Source organism: Scyliorhinus canicula, chromosome 5 (genome assembly GCF_902713615.1).
Source record: "Scyliorhinus canicula chromosome 5, sScyCan1.1, whole genome shotgun sequence".
In the NCBI taxonomy this organism is placed as follows: Eukaryota; Metazoa; Chordata; class Chondrichthyes; order Carcharhiniformes; family Scyliorhinidae; genus Scyliorhinus; species Scyliorhinus canicula.
Genome location: NC_052150.1, coordinates 154,781,056 through 154,806,833, shown reverse-complemented (window position 1 = coordinate 154,806,833; position 25,778 = coordinate 154,781,056). Strand labels below are relative to the sequence as shown.

The 25,778-nt window shown below is 51.0% G+C and overlaps 1 protein-coding gene across 2 annotated transcripts in view; it reads left to right on the top strand.

The window, feature by feature from the left end:
* efhb (EF-hand domain family, member B) overlaps positions 1–25,778 on the top strand; it is a 111,231-nt gene that overhangs the window by 47,976 nt on the left and 37,477 nt on the right. For both annotated transcript variants that reach the window (XM_038797844.1, XM_038797845.1), the window contains exons 6-8: positions 6,213–6,342; positions 7,579–7,662; positions 23,255–23,322. In XM_038797844.1, the coding sequence (XP_038653772.1) occupies positions 6,213–6,342; positions 7,579–7,662; positions 23,255–23,322 (282 nt within the window). The remainder of the gene's footprint in view (positions 1–6,212; positions 6,343–7,578; positions 7,663–23,254; positions 23,323–25,778) is intronic.

Below are 25,778 nucleotides of genomic sequence, written 5' to 3'. Positions count from 1 at the left end.
GCACAGGGCTAAAGACCTGGCTTTTAAACCAGACCGGCAGGCCAGCAGCGTGGGTTCAATTCCCATACCAGCCTCCCCAAACAGGCGCCGGAATGTGGCGACTAGGGGCTTTTCACAGTAACTTCATTTGAAGCCTACTTGTGACAATAAGTGATTTTCTTTGCATTTCATTTCATTTTCATGTGATCACATGTGGTTTGACGGGATCGTAGTGCGTGAGCAGGCTAGATGAAGTCAGTTTTGTCTTTACTAGAGTAATCACCTCTTCGTGTGGCGCTCTTCACGCCCATGGCTGGTTTTTCTTTAGTAGGACGTGCAGGGAGGCGAGCAAGGTAGTGAGTCCAGGGATGAATTTTCCGCAGTAATTCACGAGCCCAAGGAATGAGCACAGCTCAGCTGTGTTTTCTGGAGTGGGAGCCTGTTGGATCTCTCGAGGTCTGTGCGGTAGCCTAAATAAATGACCTTCCTGGTGAGGAAAAAGCACTTCTCTCTTTTTAGATTAATGCCTGACTCTGAAAAACCGCAGAGCGCATTGTCCAGATTGTTCAAGTGTTTTCGCTCTGTTGTACTAGTGGCCAATATGTCATCCAAATAAACTACCACAAGCGGTAGGCCCCTCAAAATGTTTTCCATGACGCCCTGGAAAAATTCTCTTGTCCTGCTGCAGTAAATGGGAGATTTGGCTGAGCGCCAAATTCTCCATCCTCTCTAGCAACAGTAGCAGGGCAGATTCACAAAGAAGAATCCCGGCCATGGTCTCACCAATAGGCTATACAACTGAAGCGTAACCTACCTACTTTTGTATTCCATACCCCCTCCCAATAAACAATAACTTTCTATTAGCTCTATAAAAGATCGACAAAATAATGAGGAGCATGAGTAGATAGTCAACATCTTTTCCCAATGTTAGAGGAGTCTAGTACTAGAGGGCATAGGTTTAAGGTGAGAGGAGAGAGATACAAAAGAGACCAGAGAGGAAATTTCATCACACAGAGGGTGGTGAGCATCAGGAACGGGCTGCCAGAGGCAATGGTAGAGGTGGGTACAATTATGTCCTTTAAAAAGGAGCTGGTTTAGCACAGTGGGCTAAACAGCTGGCTTGTTATGCAGAACAAGGCAGCAGCATGGGTTCAATTCCCGTACCGGCCTCCCCGAACTGCCGCCAGAATGTGGTGACTAGGGGCTTTTCACAGTAACTTCATTGAAGCCTACCTGTGACAATAAGTGATTATTATTATTAAAAGCAGTTAGACAGTTACATGGGCAGTGTGGGTATAGAGGGATAAGGGCCAAATGCAGGCAAGTGGGACTAACATAGTGATAGAAACTGGGCGGAATGGACCAGCTGGACCGAAGGGCCTGTTTCCATGCTGTAAATATCTATAACTCTCCTAATTACTTCCATATGAGCCTTTTGCTGATTGTTTAATGATTCCACTGCATAAGCAGCAAGCTTTTATTTACAATCCTTGACAGTTCTGTGGAGGTTGAAATGCTGTCAATGGCAACAATCAGTACAGTACTCCTTCTTGAGGGGTTGCAGACAGTGTAGGTAGAAGGTAAAATATTAAAAAGATTAGGTATTTTTTAATTCCATGTTTTTAGTTTTAGTTTTTGATTAGTTTTTGAGTCATATATGTTGTAGTGGCATATTTTTAAGGATTATTATACAAATTATCAAACAACAGGAATAGAATTCTGTTTTCATAGAATTTACTGTGCACAAGGAGGCCATTCGGCCCATTGAGTCTGCACCGGCCCATGGAAAGAGCACCCTTGCCAAGCCTCCCCCCCCCCCCCCCCCCTCCCTCACTCCCTCCGTAATCCAGTAACCCCACTCAACCTTTTTGAACACTAAGGGCAATTGATCATGGCCAATCCACCTAACCTGCACATCATTGGACTGTGGGAGGAAACCCATGCAGACACGGGAAGAACGTGCAGATTCTGCACAAACAGTGACCCAAGCCAGGACTCGGACCTGGGACCCTGGAGCTGTGAAGCAGCTGTGCTAACTACTATGCTACCGTGCTGCTCTAGTTGCACAAGTTGATGCTGGTAAAACCATGAAGCTGCTGGTTAGCTGCAGTAGAGGCATTTGTCGTGAGTTTTCTTCTGTATAATAAATGTTATTGTATCCAATCGTCCTGAAGGATGGTTGTAGTAGCCTAGCTAGAGCACTTCAGTATACCGATCTGACTCTCAAATTCCACTCCAATCATATGCAGGCCTGCTAATGTTAACAGCTGAACAAATTTAATCAGCCTGCTTATACAAATAAATCCATTCTCTAGATTAAATGACAGCAGAACAGTTTCACTCCGTGTAAGCTATTTCTGAGGTGTTCTCTGAGGAATCCAAATTGACCCATAAATTTCAACTCAACAGGAAGCAGGCATTGCCCAAGCCTAACCACCCCCCCCCCCCCCCCCCCCCCCCCAATACATTGATACTGAGGATAGGGTACCCCTGTTTCTCCAGCACAAAATTAGTGTTTGTACCATTTGGCCTTGTGTATACTTTTACTGTTTTAATAAAAAGATATGGTTGCTTTGATACAAAGGGAGTTTAAGAGAAGATCCTAAGGGATCCATGAGGACACTGGACCTCTGCCTGTCTTATCAGATATGATTGAACTTTACAGTTGACTTACTGGGTTTCAGGAGAAGAGAGCATGGACATCGAGCAGTGTAGAAATGTGGATAAAGATGAACGATGTGGGATAGGGAGCAAGAACGTTTAACAGTCATAATGTATCAGTGAATAAGGTCCCCTCATATGCATGAAGACACTGAAAGGCTTTCCTCCTGGCCACGGTATCTAAAACAGAGGTGAGAAGACTCAGGATGAGGAGCCAATCACAGAGCTGAGATGAAGGGAAACCTTTTCACTCAAAGGATTGTTAATCTTTGGAATTGTCAAAGGCAGGGGGTTCTTAATTCTGTATCGTTGAGCATGTTCAAGACTGAGATTGAAAGTATTTGAATCAAGGGGGAGCAGGCAGGAAGGATGAAGTAAAAGTTCAACCTTTTAAAAATAAATGTAGAGTACCCAATTCATTTTTCCAATTAAAGGGTAATTTAGCGTGGCCAGTCCATCTACCCTGCACATCTTTGTGTTGGGGTGAAACCCACGCAAACACGGGGAGAATGTGCAAATTCCACACGGGCAGTGACCCAGAGCCGGGATCGAACCTGGGACCTCAGTGCCGTGAGGCAGCAGTGCTAACCACTGTGCCACTGTGTTGCCCCCATAGAAGATCAACCATGATCGTGCTGAATGACAAAGCAGGCTTGAAGAATTGAATGATCTCTCTTGCTCCTGTTTCTTCTGTTCTTCTTTTTTTTGTTGCATATTGTTAAAACCATATTTTATCAATATTCAGAAGTGATCTCCTGCAAAGGAAAATTGGAAGATTTGAATTTCCATGCCGATTTTACAGCTGTACATTTACCTGTCCAAGCCATTTGCTTTTATTATGTTTGTCAGTAAAATCTTAGGTAAGCCCACTATCTAACTATACATAGCTGAACGAGAAACAGAATACATAAGAATGTAGGAAATAGGAGCAGAAATTGGCCATTCAACCCCTCAAGCCAGCTGCATTAAATGAAATCATGGCTGATCCTCTACCTCCACGTCATTTTCCCACATTATCCTCACATCCCTTGTGGTTATAATATTGAGAAATCTATTCCACAGAATCCTTACAGTGCATAAGGAAGCTATTTAGCCTATTTAGTCTGATCCAACCCTCCAAAAGAGCACTCAACCTAGGCCCATTCCCCCGCCCTATCCCCATAATGCCACGCATTGATCATGGCCAATCCACCTTTGGACTGTGGGAGGAAGCTGGAACGCTCGGAGGAAACCCACGCAGACACAGGGAGAATGCCCAAACTCCAGTCATCCAACGTCAGAATAAAACCCCGGTCCCTGGTGCTGTGAGGCAGCAGTGCTAACCACTGTGCCGCTGTGCCGCCTATTTACCTCTGTTTAGAACATACTCAACGACTGAGCCACCATAGCCCCCTGGGGTAGATAATTCCAAATATTTACCACCCCCTGAGTGAAGAAAGTCTTGGTCCTAAATACCCTGTTCCTTATTCTGAGATTGTATTCCGTGGTTGTAGACCTCCCTCCCCTGCCGACCCCTCCACCCCTGTGCAACCACCCATCCACCTCCTAACAGGGGAAGCTGCCTTTCTGCATCAACCCTATCAAGAATTTTCTGTGTTTCTATGAGATTACCTGTCATTTTTCTAAAATTTAGAGAATATAGGCACTGTCTCATCAATCTCTCCTCATAGGGCAATTCAGCATCTCAGGAATCAATCTGGTAATCCTTTGTTGCATTCCCTCTATGCAAGCATATCCTTCCTTAGGTAAGGAGACTGAAACTGCACACAATACTCCCAAGCGCGGTCTCACCACGGCTCTATACAGTTGCGCAAACAGAGTTTCAATTGAGGTTTTAAGAGGCAGTACGCAGATCACATCAAAGTGCAGTGTGCTGTTACCTGCCTGTTTCTGGAGAATTAAATTAAGTCCACTGCAGTAAAGTAACACTGTGCAAACATTTTTTCCTTTACATTCCTTAATTAGGCCATTTAAATTTCTTACGGAGAGGAGCAGGGGTGGGGGGTGCATAATTTAGACAGCACTTCTTTCTCTCATCACCAATTACAGAAAGGTGTGTTGATTTACTTCTTCCTTTATAAGTGCTGGCGCTTTTCCCAACCCCTCTATTTTGGAGTCATCGAATTTCTATTAATAACCTCACGGCAAACTTGAGATAGGATGAACTCAGAGGGTTCGTTTATTTGCAGTCACTCAAAGCGCTGGCTCACCTTTGCATTCCTACAGTAAGAGAGATAGTTCACTGATTGCAGTACAAAGACCAGGGAGAAAAAAAATGGTGTTTGACCTGGGTTCCAGAGTCCAGAATCAATTTCCTATGAGGTGTTCCTTCACGGAGGTATATAAGCTCAAAACCAATGCTAGTTAATTCATTTTTCCAATGGTTTTAACTTCACATGATAAGATAGACAGAGATGAATCAATCCTTTAGACAATGGTACAGAAGTTCCATCAGAAACAATGAGGATGTGGCCAGATATTCAATCTGGGCAGAGCTTCTATCTGTGTGGCTGCTGGTAAGATGGGAAAATGGCATACCAAGGTTTTGCAGTACAAAGACAATATTATTGGTTACGCAAGTTAGAGATCCATATCACAAGACTCCTACCTCTTCACAGTGTCTTTGACAAAGGTTGTGTAATCCCCGTCTGGATCCTGAGAAGGTTAAATGCCTCAAGAATTGAGATGTCTTAAGAAATGTCTTAAGAATTGAGAGGAAAGTGGCAGGGGCCCCTTTGTCCTAGCAGACGATCCGACTCTGGTTGGCCAACCCGAGTTATGAAATACAGATGGCCTTTTATAGTTCTCTTTGAATTTTGTCTGTGCAACCACAATGTATCATAAGTGTCTCTTCAGAGATAATGTGTAAATTTCTTGAAACTTCCAGATAGCTTCTTTTGTTCAGGGGGTCACAGACATACATTGATCCAGCTATTTTAAAAGGTTTTGGACCAGTTTTTGAGGCGAAACATTTTATAAAAAGGTCATAGACCCCCCCTCACAGATTGTAGCCAATTCATTTAGTATAAAATATGGAGGATGAACTATAGTTAAAGGGTGAGAAAGATCAGAAACAGTGGTCAACGTAAAAATATAAATTGAGCCATATATGTCCAAAGCTATGTTGTTCAATTATACATCTGCTCATATTATTTTCAAAACAATTTTTTTTGTGATTGTTTGGGATATCCTTTTATTTTATTAGCTAAAGGTAGTTCCTGAATTATTATAATCTGACTTATGAATGTACCAGGGGCTGGTTTAGCTCACTGGGCTAAATTGCTGGCTTTTAAAGCAGACCAAGCAGGCCAGCAGCACGGTTCGATTCCTGTACCAGCCTCCCCGGACAGGCGCCGGAATGTGGCGACTAGGGGCTTTTCACAGTAACTTGATTGAAGCCTACTCGTGACAATAAGCGATTTTCATTTCATTACATTTTCATACACCAACCTGTTTGACATTGGTTGAATGACTGTTTTAGAATGTGAGCAATTATAGCTGACACATAATAGCGGCCAAAATGATAATATAGGTGACAAGATTTAAACAGATTTTTTGAACTATTTCCACAGGGGAGCAGAAGGACAGAAAATATGACTGGTCAAGACACAGCAAATATAGCACATTTGGAATAGAGACGCCTTATTTTAATGATGGAAGATTAACAGCAAAATCATTAAATTGGATAACTGAAATGCAACAGTGAGTGTTTGTCCTAATGACTAGTTGCAGCAACACCTTGTTTTTCTTCTGTTGAATGAAAGTAAAGCCCTGCCAATAAAACATTAAGGGAATGCTTTACAAATTCAAAATTTAGTGCCAGACTTTTCATACGGCAATGATTTCAAAAATAGGCACTGATCTCTATTACACAATCTCTAAGTTTAATAAAAGACTGTAATGATGTTTAGAACCTTTTTTGGTACCTATCCCACACATCTTCATTGACCTCTGTTTGATATTCCACATCTTTTGGCCTTAGTGAGGTAAAAAATAATTTCAGATGAATCAGAAAACTGACATACTAAATGTGCCTGTCAAATTTGTCACTTCATTATTGACCACACTTTCAAGAAAACCCTATACAATGCAACAGCCACAAAAATGAAGCTCTTGTCATGAAAATCACACCAGGCCTTTTAAAAATAATGATATTGTATCAGTCAAGGGAACTGTACATTGCCAATCAATATTAGATAACTTTGTCATAAATAGGCACACAGTTGGTATTCATGTTGGCCTCTGATGCTTTTCTGAGTGTGGTACAGGCTTGACAGACCGGCTAATAGAACATAGAACAGTACAGCACAGAACAGGCCCTTCGGCCCTCGATGTTGTGCCGAGCAATGATCACCCTACTCAAACCCACGTATCCACCCTATACCCGTAACCCAACAACCCCCCCCCACCCCCCCCCCCACCCACCCCCACCCCACCCCCCCCCCCACCCCCCCCACCCCCAGCCCACCCCCCCACCCCCCCCCCACCCCCCCACCCCCCCCACCCCCCCCCACCCCCAGCCCACCCCCCCCCCCCCACCCCCCTTAACCTTACTTTTTAGGACACTACGGGCAATTTAGCATGGCCAATCCACCTAACCCGCACATCTTTGGACTGTGGGAGGAAACCGGAGCACCCGGAGGAAACCCACGCACACACGGGGAGGACGTGCAGACTCCGCACAGACAGTGACCCAGCCGGGAATCGAACCTGGGACCCTGGAGCTGTGAAGCATTTATGCTAACCACCATGCTACCGTGCTGCCCCCCATGCTACCTTGCTGCCCCCATGCTACCGTGCTGCCCCTAATCTTCCTGAGCTGCTCATTGTTGAATGTTTGTGTGTTCTTAACTTGTGATACTTCTTTCCTATGTTTTGTTCAAATGAGGCATCTCCTATTAAAATAATCACAATTACTATTTCTTCTTTTCAATATAGGAAAAAGTCTGCAAAGATCATATCAAAAAAAGTTGATGACTTAAGAGAAAAAACACAAAATCAAGTTGGAAAGGTCCTTGATCCGTAAGTCCAAATTAAACCTTGGAAGAAAAGTTTCAATATAAATCAGAAATTTAAATGTTCCAAGGACTCAAATATTTAGGACAAATACCACCCACCTGCCGCCCGAACCCTAACACAAATACAAATAAATCCAGCGAAATTTCAGAACTGAAACAATAATAGCAGTCTTTTTGTCTTCTGTCTTGGACTTAGAACATAGAACAGTACAGCACAGAACAGGCCCTTCGGCCCTCGATGTTGTGCCGAACAATGATCACCCCACTTAAACCCACGTAACCCGTATACCCGTAACCCAACAATCCCCCCATTAACCTTACACTACGGGCAATTTAGCATGGCCAATCCACCTAACCCGCACATCTTTGGACTGTGGGAGGAAGCCGGAGCACCCGGAGGAAACCCACGCGCACACGGGGAGGCCGTGCAGACTCCACACTGACAGTGACCCAGCCGGGAATCGAACCTGGGACCCTGGAGCTGTGAAGCATTGATGCTAACCACCATGCTACCGTGAGGCCCTTGATAGTTGATCATAGAGGGTCCTGAGAAATAAAGACGAGGGAGTTATTTCAAAAACTCAGCTCATCCATCCATGAAAAACCTTTGGGTTTCTTTTTGTGGAGGGGCTACCAAATCTCGGAGTTACATTTTCCACCTGTTGGTGATAAATGGGTACTACATCTCACGATACTATATAAGCCTCTTTTACCTTGGAGACTATTTCAAGTGAAATTTGGGGACTAACGACAGAAAAATAACCACAAGAAGGATTGTTATAGAAGTTCAACTAGTTCAGCCTGCCGATTCGATCTAGTGATAGCGGGCGGCACGGTAGCACAGTGGTTAGCACTGTTGCTTCACAGCTCCAGGGTTCTGTTGTGTTATGTTATTGCGAGTAACATAAGCTGCTACTTGATTTAGACTCTGCTGAAAGATGCTTCAGACTCGGAGATAAGTTTAACAAATTTATTGAGTGATTAACAATGTTCTTAAATGAGTTCGACACTCTACTAATCTGCCTCTAATAACTCAGGGCGCGATTCTCCGCTCTCACGCCGGTTTGGAGAATGGCGGGCTGTGCCAGTTTTCACGGCGACGCCGGTCCGACGCCCTCCCGCTATTCTCCGAACCCCGCACAAACTACACGTCGGCATTCCTGGCAAAGGCCTCGACAGACCCCCTGACACGACCGGAAGCCCGACTTTTTGGCCCCCCGCTATTCTCCGGCCCGGATGGGCCGAAGTCCCGACGTCATCACGTAATGTTTTCACGCCGGCCAACACACCTGCTTTTCAAGTTCGTCAACCAGTCGTGCTGGCTGACGAGAGCATCGAGGAGGTGAGCGCACTGCTCAGCGCACAGCTCAGCGCACTGCTGGAGTCTGGCCACAACGGGGAAAGCATCCCCGAGAACGGGAGGGGGGTCCAGAGCGGGGGTGGTGGAAGACTGAGGTGAGGAGTGTGGGAGACTGAGGGGGGAGTGTGGGAGAAGGAAGGGGGGAGTGTGGGAGACGGAGGGGGGGAGTGTGGGAGACGGAGAGGGGGTGTGGGAGACTGAGGGGGGGAGTGTGGGAGACTGAGGGGGGGGGAGTGTGGGAGACGGAGGGGGGGAGTGTGGGAGACGGAGGGGGGCGTGTGGGAGAAGGAGGGGGGGAGTGTGGGAGACGGAGGGGGGGTGGAGTGTGGGAGACGGAGTGGGGGTGTGGGAGACTGAGGGGGGGAGTGTGGGAGACGGAGGGGGGAGTGTGGGAGACGGAGGGGGGAGTGTGGGAGACGGAGGGGGGGAGTGGGAGACTGAGGGGGGAGTGTGGGAGACGGAGGGGGGGTGTGGGAGATGGAGGGGGGAGTGGGGGAGACTGAGGGTGGGAGTGGGGGAGATTGAGGGGGGAGTGGGGGAGACTGAGGGGGGAGTGGGAGACTGAGGGGGAGTGTGGGAGACGGAGGGGGGAGTGTAGGAGATGGAGGGGGGAGTGTGGGAGACGGAGGGGGAGTGGGGGAGACTGAGGGGGGAGTGGGAGACTGAGGGGGGGAAGTGGGAGTGGGGGGGGGTGTAGGGAGAGAGTGAGCGAGTGACCCGTCCAACCCCGGTTACAAAATGTCTGCCACCATGCCATGGCGTGCCGGTCACGAGGACACGGCGGCTGGTTGCCGTGTGGCTTACAGCCACAGGCCACTGACGCACCGGTGAAGAGGACGTAGTTAACTGCCCGTTGGATGCAGAAAGTGACCAGGGGTTAGGCTGCCCACGTGTCAGCAGCGTGGCCAGGCCACCGGGACACAGAGGTATCCCGTGGCAGGCGGCTGTCAAGGTGTTGACTAACCTCCGTCCAACATGTCCCGTTTCTCTGCCCCCCACCACCCTTCTGTAGGTTAGCACATTGTCTGCGAACAGAACGGCTATGTTCAGCGCAGTGGTTGGGGCCGCTGCACTGCATTTAGAGATGGAGCAGCATCCACAGCCACAACCCACAGTGGATGCAGGGCCAGCTGCAGCAGCAGAGGGAAGAGCCGAGGAGTTGCCAGTTGTCGAGCAGCATGGGGGGAGGAGGAGGAGGGGGGGGGGGGGGGGGGAGGAGAGAGTGAGGGTGCAGCCACAGTGCCAGAGGCGACGACCAAGGCCGAGGGTGTACCGTGCCCGGATCTCTTTCCTAACAATTACGGATATCACCTGCAGGAGGAGACTCCGGCTGAGTAGGCAGACGGTGATACATATCTGTCACCTCGTGGCGCACTTCGCCCCATGTGGAACGGGGGGCGGACACGCGATCCCGGTTGCCATCAAGGTGACAGTCGTTCTTAACTTCTATGCGACCGGCTCCTTCCAGTCTCCGAGCAGGGACCTCTCCGGGATCTCCCAGTCATCGGTGCACAGGTGCATCCGGGATGTGACCGACGCCCTCTATGCCATCGGCGATCGCTACGTCACCTTTCCCGAGGACCGAGCAAGTCAAGATTCACAAGCTCGTGGATTTGCCAGCGTGGCCGGGATACCGATGGTGCAGGGGGCAATCGATTGTGTTCACGTCCCCATGCGCCCGCCTGCAGGGGACAGGGAGGTCTTCACAAACAGGAGGGGGTCATACTCCATGAATATCTAGGTGGTATGCTACCCCCACATGAGGTTCATGAACGTCTGTGCAAGGTTCCCAGGGAGTGTGCATGACTCCTACATACTGGCGCAGTCGTACATCCCTGCGATGTTTGAGGGACATCCCCCCCTGGCTGAGGGGCTGGTTGCTGGGCGACAGGGGTTATCCACTGAGGTCTTGGCTGATGACGCCTATACGGAGGCCTTAGACCAATGTGGAAACCCGATACAACGAGGCCCATGCAGCAACCAGGGGTGTGGTGGAGTGCTGCCTTGGGCTCCTGAAGAATGAGATTCAGGTGCCTGGACCGTTCCGGAGGGGCCCTGCAGTACCAGCCCGACAAGGTCGCTCGCATTGTTGTGGTCTGCTGTGCGCTGCACAACATCGCGATGCAGAGGGGAGATGACCTGCTGCAGGAGGCGGAGGGAGAAGCCAGTGGCAGTGGTGCCAGCACAGAGAAGGAGGAGGAGGAGGAGGAGGCTGGCGGAGTGGCGGGCGCAACACGCAGACACGACCCAGGTGCTGGTGATGCCCAGGAGGCGGCACGACGGACCCGGCGAGGATGGCGGGCACGCGACGCCTTGGTGGCAGCACGGTTCACGCGTCGCATGCGACGTCCCTGCTGAACACCAAACCACCACCTGCATTGCCAGTCGTGCAGAGGGTCAACACACAACTGCCACCACCACAACCACCCCTCCCTCCGTACCCCCTCTCCGTGTACACTGCTCCACGTCGACATCACCCTTACCACTGCGGCACAACGGTATGGCACAACATTGATGGCTGTGTCAGCGGGTGTGATCAGTGCCATGTGGAATGATGACAGCCCGCTCTGCGATGAGCTGTGAGCTCAGAATCGTTAGAGAGAGTCTGACCCATGGCAATAGCTGAACCATCCACCTTGGTGGCTGCTGAGTTCGTCACGGACACTCCATCACGTGCCCGCGTGGGATAGCTGTGGGAGGGGATGGGGGGGGGGGGGGGGGGGGGAGAACTACACACCCAGCACCAAAGTTTCACCGCTCGTCAACCCCAGCGACACTCGGTCACCATCACGATTCCTGTGGCTGTGGAACAATCACACGGTATTACAAGTAAGGTGGAACAGTGCGTTTAATGGTAACAATAATTTACAGATGCCCTAGCCCCTACAACTAAACTGTGCCCTTCACCCGTGCCAACTTACTCTGTGTCTCTCTTTGTTGCCTTACGGGCCCTACCACTACGTCTCAGTGATTCCCCAGATGATACAGCAGGAGTGGAGGAGGACTGCTGTGAATCGCCCCCTTCAACCAGTTTCTCCTTCGGCAAGCGTTTCCTGGGGCAACCCGGCCTTGATGGGCCAGGCTGCTCTGCGGGCGTCTCGGGTGACGTTGTGCCACCCTGCTCTGCCTGCTGCCCACCCGATGCACCAGGGATGGGACGGGGGGAGGCCGAGCATTCCGGGACGTCCCGTGATGGAGTTAATGGGACGGGCCCCGAAACCTCCTCCTCCCTCGGGGAGCCCGGTGGCCCCCGGGCTTCACTGTGGGACAGAGGTGTGAGCGGGGAGGTGCCCCGTCGCGCCACCGATACCTGATGCTGCCAGTCCTGGAGGCCTGCAACGGTCTCCACCAGGATCCGAAAGTTTGCAGAGACGGAGTCCAGGGAGTAGACATTCCCGCCAGGGACTGTGCGATCTCAACCTGTGAGAGCACGATGCCATCCAGCACGTGTGTCAGGCGGTTGATGCTCTCCGCGACTGACTGCTGGGACTGTGCCATCGACTGCTGTGACTGTGCCATAGCGTGCTGCGACTGGGCCATGACCTGCTGAGACTCGGCCAAGACCCGCAGCGCGCCGGCAATGTCGTGTTGGCTCTGGCGCATTGCTGCCTGTGAGAGGGCAACCCTGTCCAGGGCCGAGGATGACGCGTGCACATTAAGCCCAACGTCTTGCATAACCTGACCCGTTGCCTCCACCGCGGATGCCACCCATGCGGTGTCGGTCTGGGTTGCTGCCATGAGCGGCACCACTCCCTGCTCGTGGACGCGGTTCGACTCCTCTAACTGCGTCTGCAGATGCTGGAAGACAGCCCTCATCCCGTCATTGTGTCCCTGGGTTTCTTGACGCATCGGCTGTGCGGGTGGTTGAGAAACTCCAGGAACTCGGAAAACGTCTGGGAACCAGCTGGATGCTGGGCCTGGCCTGCCCTCCGCCAGTCCAGGCCCTCGGCTGCTCCGACCTCCACTTGCTGTACCTGCTCAGCTGTGATGTGCGACCCAGACTGTGACCCAGGAGCCTCATCACTAAATAGCGCAACCGGGGTGAGTGTCTCTGGGATGGTGGATGGTGTGGGAGATAGCTGTGCCGCAAGCTCGAGGTCGTCTTGGGTGCACGCCTCCTCTATGTCATCGACCCACTGAGAGGCCGCAGGGCGTTTGCGGGCCATTTGTCACTCTCCCTCTCTCGCCGCCCTCTGGGTGTCCTGCTCCACAGATTCGGTGGGGGAGGATGGGACTCCCCGCTGATCGGGCACCCTCTGTCGTGCGGCCCTGGGTGCGGTGGGGGCAGATGCCTGTCTCCGCCTGGAGGCAGACGGCCCTGGTCATACAGCATCACGTCCTAGGGATGAGAATGAAACTGGTTATTTAGAGACACTCGACCGGGCGCTGGACGGTCCCAGTGGGCAGAGTGTGAAGGGACAGAGGATGGGGGAGGTATCCCAGTGGGCAGGGTATGAAGGGACAGAGGATGGGGGAGGCGTCCCAGTTGGCAGAGTGTGAAGGGACAGAGGATGGGGGAGAGGTGTGTGTTTGTCAAGGAGGGTTGTCTCACTTGGTGCAGCTCCGCCAACCTCGCATTGCGCGACCTCCCGGGTGGCAGATCCCCCAACAAGGTCCAGTGCCCTCTGCTCGAACGTGGTGAGGGGGTGTAGAATGGGGGAACCCCCTCCAGTCTTGTTCCGCTCACGGTTGTTGTGAGCGGTCGTGTCCTGTTGGGGGAGGGGGCATAGGTAGATCATTACAATACGGCAGGTATCAGCAGGCCGTTCAGATACTGGCACAGGTTGGGGGTCAAGTTGTAACAAGACCATTGCATCTCTCCAGGGGGGGGCCAGAGCGCTGGGTCTGTGACTACTTAGTGATCCACCCTCCACTCACTCTGCCCCAATCCCCCTCCACCTCCCGTGCCAGGGGGGGTGGTGGGTGATTAAGTAAAGGGGGGGAGGATGGTTGTGACCCGGGGGCACCCTCTTGGCACTTACCCTGGCAGCCCTGGTGAGGTCATAGAACATAGAACAGTACAGCACAGAACAGGCCCTTCGGCCCTCGATGTTGTGCCGAGCCATGATCACCCTACACAAACCCACGTATCCACCCTATACCCCCAACAACCCCCCCCCCCCCCCCCTTAAAGTAACTTTTTAGGACACTACGGGCAATTTAGCATGGCCAATCCACCTAACCCGCACATCTTTGGACTCGTGCAGCTTTTTGCGAGGGGTCTGCCCCACAGCACTCACAGCCGCAGCCACCTCTCGCCAGGCCTGGCGCACCACGCTTGCAGGGTGGTGATGCCCTCTTCTCGGGCAGATGATGCCCCTCCTCTGCTCCACCTCATCGAGGAGCGTTTCTATGTCGGCCTCAGCAAACCTCGGCGCTGCCCTCCGTGGCTCCGACATGTTTCTCGTCCCGTTCCTGTGCTCGCCTGCGCCTTTTTACGACGTCGGCGGCATCACGTGGGCGTGTTCGTGGCGTCGCCGTGTTCTGACGTCATCTGGAACGTAATTGCCGCTGCCCCGTTCCTAGCCCATTTCCCGGGCGTGAATACCTCGGGAACGGGGCCGTGTCGGGCCGTCGGCGAAGTCGGCCGTGAATTTTCCGCGGGTGCGGAGAATCGCGCCCTCAGCCTATTCTGCTAACTATACAAGCTTGCTCTCGACCATTTGCTAGGGTGTGATGTTGCTGATAATCAACCCTGTCCTGCTCTCTTGGTTTCTGCCGGTGGAAGAGGCAGAGACTGTGTGCCTTGTCCTTTTTATATGGGTCGTGTAGTGCCCCCTTTTGGTAATGCCACCTCTGGGTGTCCTGATTACCCATTAGTTGTGTCCTGTTCTAATGACCCATTAGTTGTGTGTCTGCATGTCATGACATCTCTGGTGTTCCCTCTAGTGGTTACTTAGTTGTAGTGTATTTACATTAACCGCTTGTGTGTATACAGTGATGCATATCACGACAGGTCTCAGGTTCGATTCTTGGCTTGGGTCACTGTCTGTGCGGAGTCTGCACGTTCTCCCCGTGTCTGCGTGGGTTTCCTCCGGGTGCTCCGGTTTCCTCCCACAGTCCAAAGATGTGCGGGTTAGGTGGATTGGCCATGATAAATTGCCCTTAATGTCCAAATTAAAAGGTTAGGTAGGATTACAGGAAAAGGGTGGGGGTGTGGGGATATGGTGGAGGCGTGGGCTTAAGTGGGGTGCTCTTTCCAAGGGCCGGTGCAGACTCGATTGTCCAAATGGCCTCCTATGGCACTGTAAATTCTAAGATAATCTATGACTTCTATTCACATTACGTAGCCGATTGCTAATGCACTCTGAAATGTCCTAACAAGACACCTGGTTGTAAACAATCACTACAAAGTTCAGCAACAGGAAAATCGGACAGACCAGTTGGCAGTAGGCAAACAGAGATGGTCTTCTGGCCATGTGGTCTTCTCCTGCCTCTATTTCATATGTTCTTACATACCCATAGTGTTGAAAATTACTTTGAGGGAGAGAAACAAAGCACAGAATATACTCTGGTGACAAACTTCATTGTTCATCACCAAGAATGGCTGTGTTGTAATGGCACTGTGTTGAAGTGCCCTTCATTAACAGGAAGGGGTTCCACTTTCTGAATGTCCAACCTCTATGCAACCACCACCTGAAGATCATGCACGTGTGTGTACACTTCCCCGGGAAAGTGCACAATAGCTACATCCTGGGGCAGTTGCTGATCCTCGGCGTTTTCGAGGCGCACCCCAGGATGACCGGTTGGCTCTTGGGGGTTAAGGGGCAGCCACTGAGGTCCTGGCTAATGACGCCAGTATGGAGACTGGAGACTGATGCACAGGTCCGATCTAACGAGGCCCATGTGGCCATCCAGGCTGTCATAGAGCGGTGCATCGGACCACTTAAAATGCGGTTCCGGTATCGCGCCCACACTGGTGGTGCACTGCAGTACACCCCTCAGAGGGCCGCTCATTTTGTGCTGCGCTGCTGTGTCCTCCACAGCCTGGCACAGCAGCGGGGCCGACGTGGTGGAGGAGGAGCAAAATGAGGAGGATGAGGAAGATTCAGACCAGGTGGGCCTGGAGGATGAGCCCGGGGTGGAGTTGCGGGACCGGACGGACGATGGAGGACATGTGGCGGCAGCGAGGATCTGGCAAGTCTGCAGAGGTCCTAATCTCATCCTCTTCTCATAGGCCGTGGCTTGGTCCATCATCTCTCCCCCTCTACCCACCCATGGTGACCCTTCCCTACCCTGTTCAGAGGCTCGGTGTCTGACTGGGAACCACCCCAGAATGGCTGGCACAGTTGGATGAATTTAACTTTGCGATCTGGCACCCTTAAAAAGTGGCACACCGATCTCTGAGGATCCAGTCTTGCCGTTGTCTTTAGTTCCCCAGTCCAGAAAAAATAGTGGGATAATTCAGTGAGAATCTCCTGAAGCTTCAAAACAATGATGAAGTGTGGGTGAATTGCGATGGGTATCATGCTGTAACAGCCAGCATGATTCTCACTGGTTTCACCTCCAGAAATGACACCAATTTTTGGGAGAATTTCACCCCTAATCTCTTGCATGGGTTGACGCAGCTACAACAACACACAAAAATCAATTAGGACAGGGAAAATTGCTTAATTGTTGGCGCTTCCGCTAGATATATTTTGCCTATTTACCACTGGATGATACTTAGCTCCTTTACCATTGGTGCACAGTGGCTGCAGCGTACAATGTACAGACTCCACCACAGAATCTCATCAAAATTACTTGAATGCCACATTTTGCCCCCAATGAGAACAAGAGAAGCAGCAATGTCATGGTAACACTACGAATTTTCAATTTCTTATCCAAGTTACGTGCCACTCTGAATTAGGGGCGGCACGGTGGCACAGTGGTTAGCACCGGTACCTCACAGCTCCAGGTTCAATCCCAGCCTCGGGTGACTGTGTGGAGTTTTCACTTTCTACCCATGTCTGCCCTGGTCAAATTCAACCTGACACCACACTGAAGGAAAGTATTTAAGTGAGGGGTTTTTTTTGGGCGGGAAGAAAAAAAATATTAAGAGGCAGTTCCCTGTAAAGGGCTGGCTGACTTTGTGCGTGTGTGCGTTGGGGGGGGGGGGGGGGGGGGGGGGGGAGAGTAGAGAGAGAGAGAGATTGGAAGGGGAGCTGATTGGCAAGCCGCAGTGAATGCATTCTCCTCGAAACGCTTCGATTGGTTTCCTTGGTGACGGCTGCTTGAGGACAGGACCCTGAGCAGAAGCTCCGCCCCCTCTGATCTCCACCCTGCACACTCTACAGTGCATGCATGTCATGTGATCCTCGCGCGGAATCTATTGGGAAAGGTTGGCAGCTCTGGCTGTATCAAAATCCAGTAATTCTTTTAGCAGTAAAATGTTTTTAGGTGTAACTGATTAGGGACCAAAATTGAGAGCCGTTGGCTGAGGTGCAGGATATTAAATTAATTCTTTCCACTCGCATTTGCTAAGGAAGAGGACTTTGTCAAAGTTACAGTGAACAAAGAGGTTGCCAGGACATTGGATAATATCCAAACAATTGAAGAAGATGTACTGGAAAACTGGCAGTACTTAAAATGGATAAAACATCCAGTCTGGGTGGGATACATCCTAGATTGCTGAGGGAAGTGAGGGTGTGAATTATGCAGGTACTGGTCATAATTTTCCATTCCTCCTTAAATACAGGGATGGTGCCAAAAGAGTGAAGTATTGCAAATATTACAAGTTTGTTCAATTGGGAGAAGGATAAATACAAGTAATTCCAGACCAGTTAGTTTAATGTCTGTGGTGGGGAAGCTTCTAGAAATAATTGGAAAAAAATTAACCTTTATTTGGACACTGTAAAATGTCTTACAACACCAGGTTAAAGTCCAACAGGTTTATTTCAAATCAGTAGCTTTCGGAGCACAGCTCCTTCCTCAGGTGAATGAAGAGGTAGGACAAGCATAGACCGATAAAGGAGAGCTAGCATTGTTTTGTGAAGGACGAGTCATGTTTGACTAATTTGATTTGAGATTTTCAATGAGGTTAAGGTGAGGGTGGATGCGAGTGGTGGAAATGGATTTCAAAAACTGTTTGGTAAAACTACCGGCTGGATTCTCCGTTCCTGAGTCTAAGTGTTGACATTGGCACAGGATTCATGGAGTTCCACGACAGCATAACTGGCGGTGCACCTGGACCGATTCAGCGACTGTTGAGAGGTTAGCACCGGCATCACATGGAACACAATAGATTCTAGTGAGAAACGGTACAGGATTCGCCGGATTTGCGATTGACACTCAGGAGGCTGACAAGTTGCAGCCACATATACACACTGCACTCCCCACACACACCATTCCAGCCAACAAGTTGGCAGCGAGGAGCGGACACCCTGTTTCACGGGGCCAAGCCGGAGCCCCTCCTGGATGCAGTGGAGGAGAGGCAGGCCGCCCTGTACCCCGGCCTAGAAGGAGGCTGCCAGCCGCTGCCGTTGATGCCTGGGTAGAGATGGTCACCACCCACAGCAAAAATGCCCTGACTGGCCAGCAGTGCCGGGAGAAACTGCACAACCTCCTCAAGGCGGCCTGGGTGAATGGGCAACGCTGTGCTCCCAGCACTAACCCCATCCCACACACCCGTAAACCAAACGACCCCCTGCCCTCCCACCCGGAGGGCGGGCGAACGCCCACCCATCCGGCACCCATTACCAGCCACCGTTGCCGGGTGCTCTGGCCATTGAGACCACCAGCTACCCACTCTGGGCTGCATGCGTCGTACTGTCCAACAGAATCGTTTTCTGGCTCCCCCCACCTCCCGCAGGAGAAGGCTGGCCATAACTGCCGGGAGAAAACTGGAGGGGGACCGCCGGACCTGTGGTGCTTCACCACGGCTGATCAGAGGGCTCTGAACGTGGTCGGTGGCCCAGAAGAAAGGAGTGGAGATCGGCTGCTGCCGAGGAAGTGAGACCCCGCTTAGTTGCAGTTCCCCACTGCAAGGGTGCAGGGTTAGAGAGGGTGCAGAAGAAATTGACCAGGAATTTGCCTGGTATGGAGGGCATTAGCTATGAGGAGCGGTTGAATAAACTCGGTTTGTTCTCACTGGAATGACAGAGGTTGAGGGGCGACCTGATAGAGGTCTACAAAATTATGAGGGGCATAGACAGAGTGGATAGTCAGAGGCTTTTTCCCAGGGTAGAGGGGTCAATTACTAGTGGGCATATGTTTAAGGTGAGAGGGGCAAGGTTCAGAAAAGATGTACGAGGCACGTTTTTTACACAGAGGGTAGTGGGTGCCTGGAACACGCTGCTGGAGTTTAAGGGGACATTTAAGGGGCATCTTGACAAATACATGAATAGGTGGGAATAGAGGGATACGAACCCAGGAATTGTAAAAGATTTTAGTTTAGACAGGCAGCATGGTCGGCACAGGCTTGGAGGGCCGAAGGGCCTGTTCCTGTGCTGTACTTTTCTTTGTTCTTTGAAAAGAAAAGGAAATAAAAGAAAATACATAATAGGGCAACACAAGGTAAACAATGTAACTACATAACACTGGCATTGGGTGAAGCATACAGGGGTGTAGTGTTAATGAGGTCAGTCCATAAGAGGATGTTTAGGAGTCTGGTAACAGCGGGGAAGAAGCTGTTTTTGAGTTTGTTTGTCCGTGTTCTCAGACTTTTGTATCTCTTGCCCGATGGAAGAAGTTGGAAGAGTGAGTAAGCCAGGTGGGAGGGGTCTTTGATTATGCTGCCCACTTTGCCCAGGCAGCAGGAGGTGTAGATGGAATCAATGGATGGGAGGCAGGTTTGTGTGATGGACTGGGCTGTGTTCACGACTCTCTGAAATTTCTTGCGGTCTTGGGCCAAGCAGTTGCCATACCAGGTTGTGATGCAGCCAGATAGGATGCTTTCTATGGTGCATCTGTCAAAGTTGGTAAGAGTTAATGTGGACATGCTGAATTTCCTTAGCTTCATGAGGAAGTATAGGCGCTGTTGTGCTTTCTTGGTGGTAGCGTCGAAGTGGGTGGACTAGGTCAGATGTTTTGGAGATGTGTACCCCTAGGAATTTGAAACTGCTAACCATCTCCCTGTTGATGCTGACAGGGGTGTGTACAGAACTATGCTTTCTGAAGTCAATGATCAGCTCTTTAGTTTTCCTGGCATTGAGGGAGAGATTGTTGTCGCTGCACCACTCCACTACGTTCTAAATCTCCCTCCTGAATTCTGACTCGTCGTTATTCGAAATCCGGCCCATTATGATCGTATCATCAGCAAACTTGTAGATGGAGCTGGAACCAAATTTTCTCATGCAGTCGTATGCGCACAGGGAGTACAGTCGGGGGATAAATACGCAGCCTTGCATGCTCTGGTATTGAGTACTATTGTGGAGGAGGTGTTGTTTATTCTTACTGATTGTGGTCAGTGGGTTAGAAAGTTGAGGATTCAGTTGCAGAGTGAGGAGCCAAGTCCGTGAGGCGCGATTCTCCACACCCCATGCCGGGTGGGAGAATCGCGGGAGGGCCGGGCGAATCACGCCACACCGCGCTGGCAGCTCCCGCGATTCACCCACCCCCCCAAAAATGGCGTGTCGCGTTTTTTCGACAAGCCGCTCTGAGAATCGCCGCTCGCCGTTTCTTATGGCGACCGGCGATTCTCCGGCCCGGATGGGCCTAGCGGCCTGCTGTACCCGACCGGTTCAGGCCAGCGTCAACCACACCTGGTCACTGCCGGCGTGAACAGCGCACGACCGATGAGTGTGGGGCCTGTGGGGGGGGGGCGGAGGGAGGATCGAGCACCATGGGCGTGCTCAGCAGATGTCTGGCCCGCGATCGGTGCCCACCGATCGTAGGGCTGGCGTCTCTAAACGACGCACGCTTTTCCCTCCGCTGCCCCGCAAGATCAAGCCGCCATGTCTTGTGGGGCAGCGGAGGGGAAGACGGCAACCGCGCATGCGTGGGTTGGTGCCGGCCAACCTGTGCATGCGCGGTTGACGTCACTTTGGCGCCGCCGGTCGCGTCATTCCCAGCGCGCCGCTTTGACGCAAGCGTCAAGGCAGGGCACTCGGAATTCACGCGCCGCCGCTCCTAGCCCCCCCGTGGGGGGAGAATAGGGGGCGAGGAGCGGCCTCCGACCCCGGAGGGCAACACTCCGGGTTTCACTCCGGCGTTGGCACTCAGTCTCCCGTTGGGAGAATCGCGCCCTAAGTTTTGGAGCTTTGATATGACCTTGGCTGGGATTATGGGGTTGAAGGCGGAGCTGTAGTGAATAAATAGGAGTCTGATGTAGGAGCACTTGTTGGCGAGATTCTCTTGGGATGAATGTAGGGCCAGGGAGATGCCGTCTGCTGTGGTCCGGTTGCGGCGGTATGCGAATTGCAGTGGATCAAGGCGTTCTGGGAGTATGGGGGTGACGCGCTTCATGACCAACCTCTCGAAGCACTTATCAAGAGACCCAAGATACTCTGAAGGTCGAGTCAGGAGATGACACAAATTTCCTGTCAGAGCTATTTCCAACACCCTCCACCAGTCCACAGAGACACTCACCTCGGATGGGCACTTTCGTGAAGAGGCTCCTGGGGCACTCTCTGTGCGCACCCGTACAGTTGCTCTGGTACATCAGGTAGGAACAGTCAAATGGGCAAAAGGTCGAGGGCGGGCTGACCCCAGGGTCTAGCTGCCGTCCAGACGTCCCATCAATTGTGGAGATGCAGTCACAGAGCCAGGGACTACATGAGGGGTTGTTGGTGAGCATCCAGCACCTGCAGGTGCAGTTGGAGGAGTCCAACAGTGTGCAGAAGCAGGGGTGGTGCCAAACATGCGTGCCACTCAGGTCAACACTTCACGGGGGTTTTGGCTATGGTTGGGATGGAGGGGCAGTTGGAGTGAGCTGCAGAGGCCTCTGAGTCGTCTGGCTATGCCAGTCCTGGTGGCTCCCCATTGAATGCACCATGATGTTGACACCTTCAGCGATGCTCCTCAGTGACTGGGCCATTCTCAGAAGTGCCTCGGCAATAACCACCTGCATATGGAACATGTCCCTTAGTGACTGGGACATGATGTTGAGGCCCTTAGCTATGGTCGTCACAGACTGAGCCATGCTTTGGACACCAAGCTGCGGACATTGTGATCCATGCTTTCTACTGCAGTTGCATCCCTAGTAGTGTTGGCCTCAGTGCATTGCTGGTACCATTTCCTGTGCCTGAAATCTTTGGGAGATCTCTAATCGACAATGTAGTCACTGGAATGTCTCTGACATCGCCTCCTGAATGTCAAGGCTGTGTTCTATCATCTGCATCAACTCTTTGAGAACGTCTGCATCTGATTGGGACCCAGCTGAGTCCTGGGATCCGGCAGACCTGCGACTGCTGTTTCCCTTGGGTGTACCTGCTTCCACCTGGATCAGTAACGGTGTGGTGCTCACCAGATTATGCCCCAGAAGCCTTTCCACTAATATCACCCACAGGGGTATGTGTTTCTGTGCTGGGGGGAGATGCGGGTGATAGCTGTGCTGCCTTGTCTTTGGTCTTTTCGGAGATCTCCTCCGAGGTGGTCTCTTGGGTGGCGGGGAGAGGGGGTGGGAGAAAGACTCCAGATGGCCTGGCTTCATCAGATGGAAATCCTGCGAGACAGTGAACATGTGGTCAGTGAGAGAGAAGGATAATTTTTTCTGACATGAACAACTCACTTGAGACGGGTTATCTGGGTGAAGAGGGAGTGACTGCTCTCGCTTCTGTCAACATCATGATCTCCAGGGCCTGTTCCTCAGAGGAGATGAGGACTTGGATCTCTGGCATCCCACACCCTCTGCTTGGCACTTTCCTGCTTATTATGGGCTATCTTCTGCGGGGACAAAGAGAGGGCATTGTGAGCCACCGCTCGATGGGCCATGGGGATTTATAGCAGGTGGCATGTGTGGGCACTGCACCTTGACATGAAGGGGTTGTGCTGGTGGGTGTGAGCTGTGGCGTTTCAAGTGCTCCTCTAAATGCTTTTTAAATGTTCTGCAAAGTTAGTTGTCCTGAGTGAAGGCACTGGCATAATCATATACGAAAACTGCCATGCCTCTAAAGCATGGGTAAATGATGTGTCTTGTTTGATGTGCTTCTGGTTGCAAGTGTACTCACATTTCCTACTTCCGATTTGGGGACTTGGGAAGCCTAATGTTTAGGCCATGGAGCCAAATTTTACTTTATGATTACATTTTTTTTCAAAATTAATTTTGTCCTTAATAACTTGCTTGGATTTTTACTGCAGTTTTTTTGGGTTCTTTCAGAAATGCAGATACCCGGAAGATCCCCCCTGATCACACATTTGGTGTTTTATTGCATCCTGATGAATATGGTAATGATTTAAATATAAACTGAAATTTCTCGTGGAATTAACTTTAGTTTAACATCTGACAATTATCTAGACTTATTGTGGCTGAAAGCTGATAGTGTAATTTCAAATGTTTTAATAGCACTTCCATTGTACTAGTGTTGTATTTATTTCCCCATTGATGTTGTTTAGCACTTGTAATTCAACATCCCTCCTTTGGAACTGGGGGCCACAAAGTGTGGCTGTTTTGCCTCCAAAATGGCACCCGCACTGCACACATATATTTCGAGTTGTGCCAGAACCTACTAAATTGAAGGGCAAAGTCCCAGTAATCTCATCAAGTTGAATGTGCATTCAACAGCAGGAACAAACCACCACACCACACCACCTCTCACCCAACCTCTTTAAATGATTTGTGACTACTTTCAGGTATTGCTGATTAATTTTTTACTTACTTTTGCTGTTGTTGTGATTGTAGAAGTATTTGGTGGTATCTGGAATTGTTTGAAGTTGTTCAAGTCTACAGGGAGTCGTGCGGCTGTCTACAACAATTCTTCACAAACCCCTTACTTCCATACCTGGCTGCAGTAGATTGCATCTGTCTTGGACTACAGCATTACAGGGAGAATCAATATAGGTGAAAGAGAAGGAAGATGTGCTGGAAAAGGGAGAAGGAGGAAGTGGAGAAGGGTTCTCAAGGAGACCATATCCGTCCAAAGTATTCAGGGAGAAACTCTCCCACCTGAGCATTTGTGAAGAACAGTGGGCAGGATTCTCTGACTATCTGCACCGGAATCGCACCGGGCGTGGGGGAGTAGAATAGCCGTTCACGCCGGAAATCTGAAACAGGTCGCCACGGTGATTCTCTGCGGTCAATGGCCGAGTTCCGACGTAGTTCACATCTGGTACCACCCAGCGGGAGCTCAGACCCATGGCCACGGTGGCGGTCCTGGTGGGAGGCGGGGGGAATCTGATTCAGGCGGGCCTCAGCGGTGGCTAGGCCCGCGAGCGGGGGCCATCAATTGGCGGGCCATCTCAATCTGGGAGGGACCTACCTTGCTCCGCGCGGGCCCGCTTTGTGGCTCCGTCATGTCTGCCTTATGGTCGCTGCACGCATGTGCAGTCGCACGGTCTGGACAGCAGGGCCCCAGAGCTGCGGGATGCACGGCGGGGCCCTGCTAGCCCCCTGGAAAACGGGGAATCATCCCGGACTTTCGAGGAAAAAGTCCAGAGTGATTCTCTCCCGTTTTCCGGCGGGTGTGGGGACTAAGTCCTCAAAAGGGAGAATCCTGCCCACTGTGTCAGAGATCTTCACTTCACGGAGGAGTCCTCACAGAGGTTTACCACCTTCTGCTGCCAAAGCTGCAGTCTCAGAGTAGGCTGTGAAAGGTATTGCCATTGGCTGTGGACCTAATCTTAGAAGTGAACTTTCATGTGGCAGTTTGTTTCCAGCCTAGAGAAGGTAATATTTGCCCTATCCCTGTAACCCCACATCTTTGGACACTAAGGGGCAATTTATCATGACCAATCTGTCATAATATCCACTCATGTATATCATGAGATGCAGACAGGCAGTGATTGACACACAGGATAACCAATGAACACACACGACACAGAACAACCAATCATCAGACAGGACACCACCACTATAAAGCCCACAGGGCATTAAGGCTCTCCCTCTCTCACAGTCCACAGGCCAATGAACATCATCACCATGTGATAGAGAGCTAGTCTGGTCAAGCCAGTAGGAGATTATCAGTTAGGTTAATAGAGTGTCAACCCACAGCAGATTATGTACAGCAATCAACAGGTTCAATAAAACAGTGTTGGACCATCTCCTGTGTCGGAAGCCTGTTTCTCGTTTTATTGCATCCAGTTGCAGTCGATGTTAGACCAACACAGATAACACATCATGGTACCAGAGAGCTATTAACTCTAACGAACCTACCTCAAGTGAATCTGCAATGACCAGCACGCAGCCATCCAGCGGCATGGAAAAGATCCAACCTCCTCCGCAACTCCGGATCTCCGGCAACCTCGGTGCCAACTGGAAAGTCTTCAAACAGAAGTTCCTCCTGTATATCAAGGCCTCCAACCTTGAGGCAGCATCGGATGCCCGAAAGATCGAGCTGTTCCTGTCGACTGCGGGGGACCATGCCATCCACATCTATAACTCGCTCACGTTTGCCGATGGCGAAGACAAGACGAATTTCAAGACGGTCCTGCTGAAATTCGTCAACCAATGCGACATTGAGGTGAATGAGAGCTTTGAACGGTACATCTTCCAACAGAGGCTGCAGGGTAAGGATAAACCTTTTCAGTCCTTCTTGACCCATCTCCGCATCCTAGCGCAGTCATGTAATTATGACTCGACGGCTGATTCCATCATCTGGGATCAGATTGTTTTTGGGGTCCAGTCTGACCTCCTGCGGGAGCAACTCCTCAAAATCAAACAGTTGACCCTCTCCGTCGCCATTGAA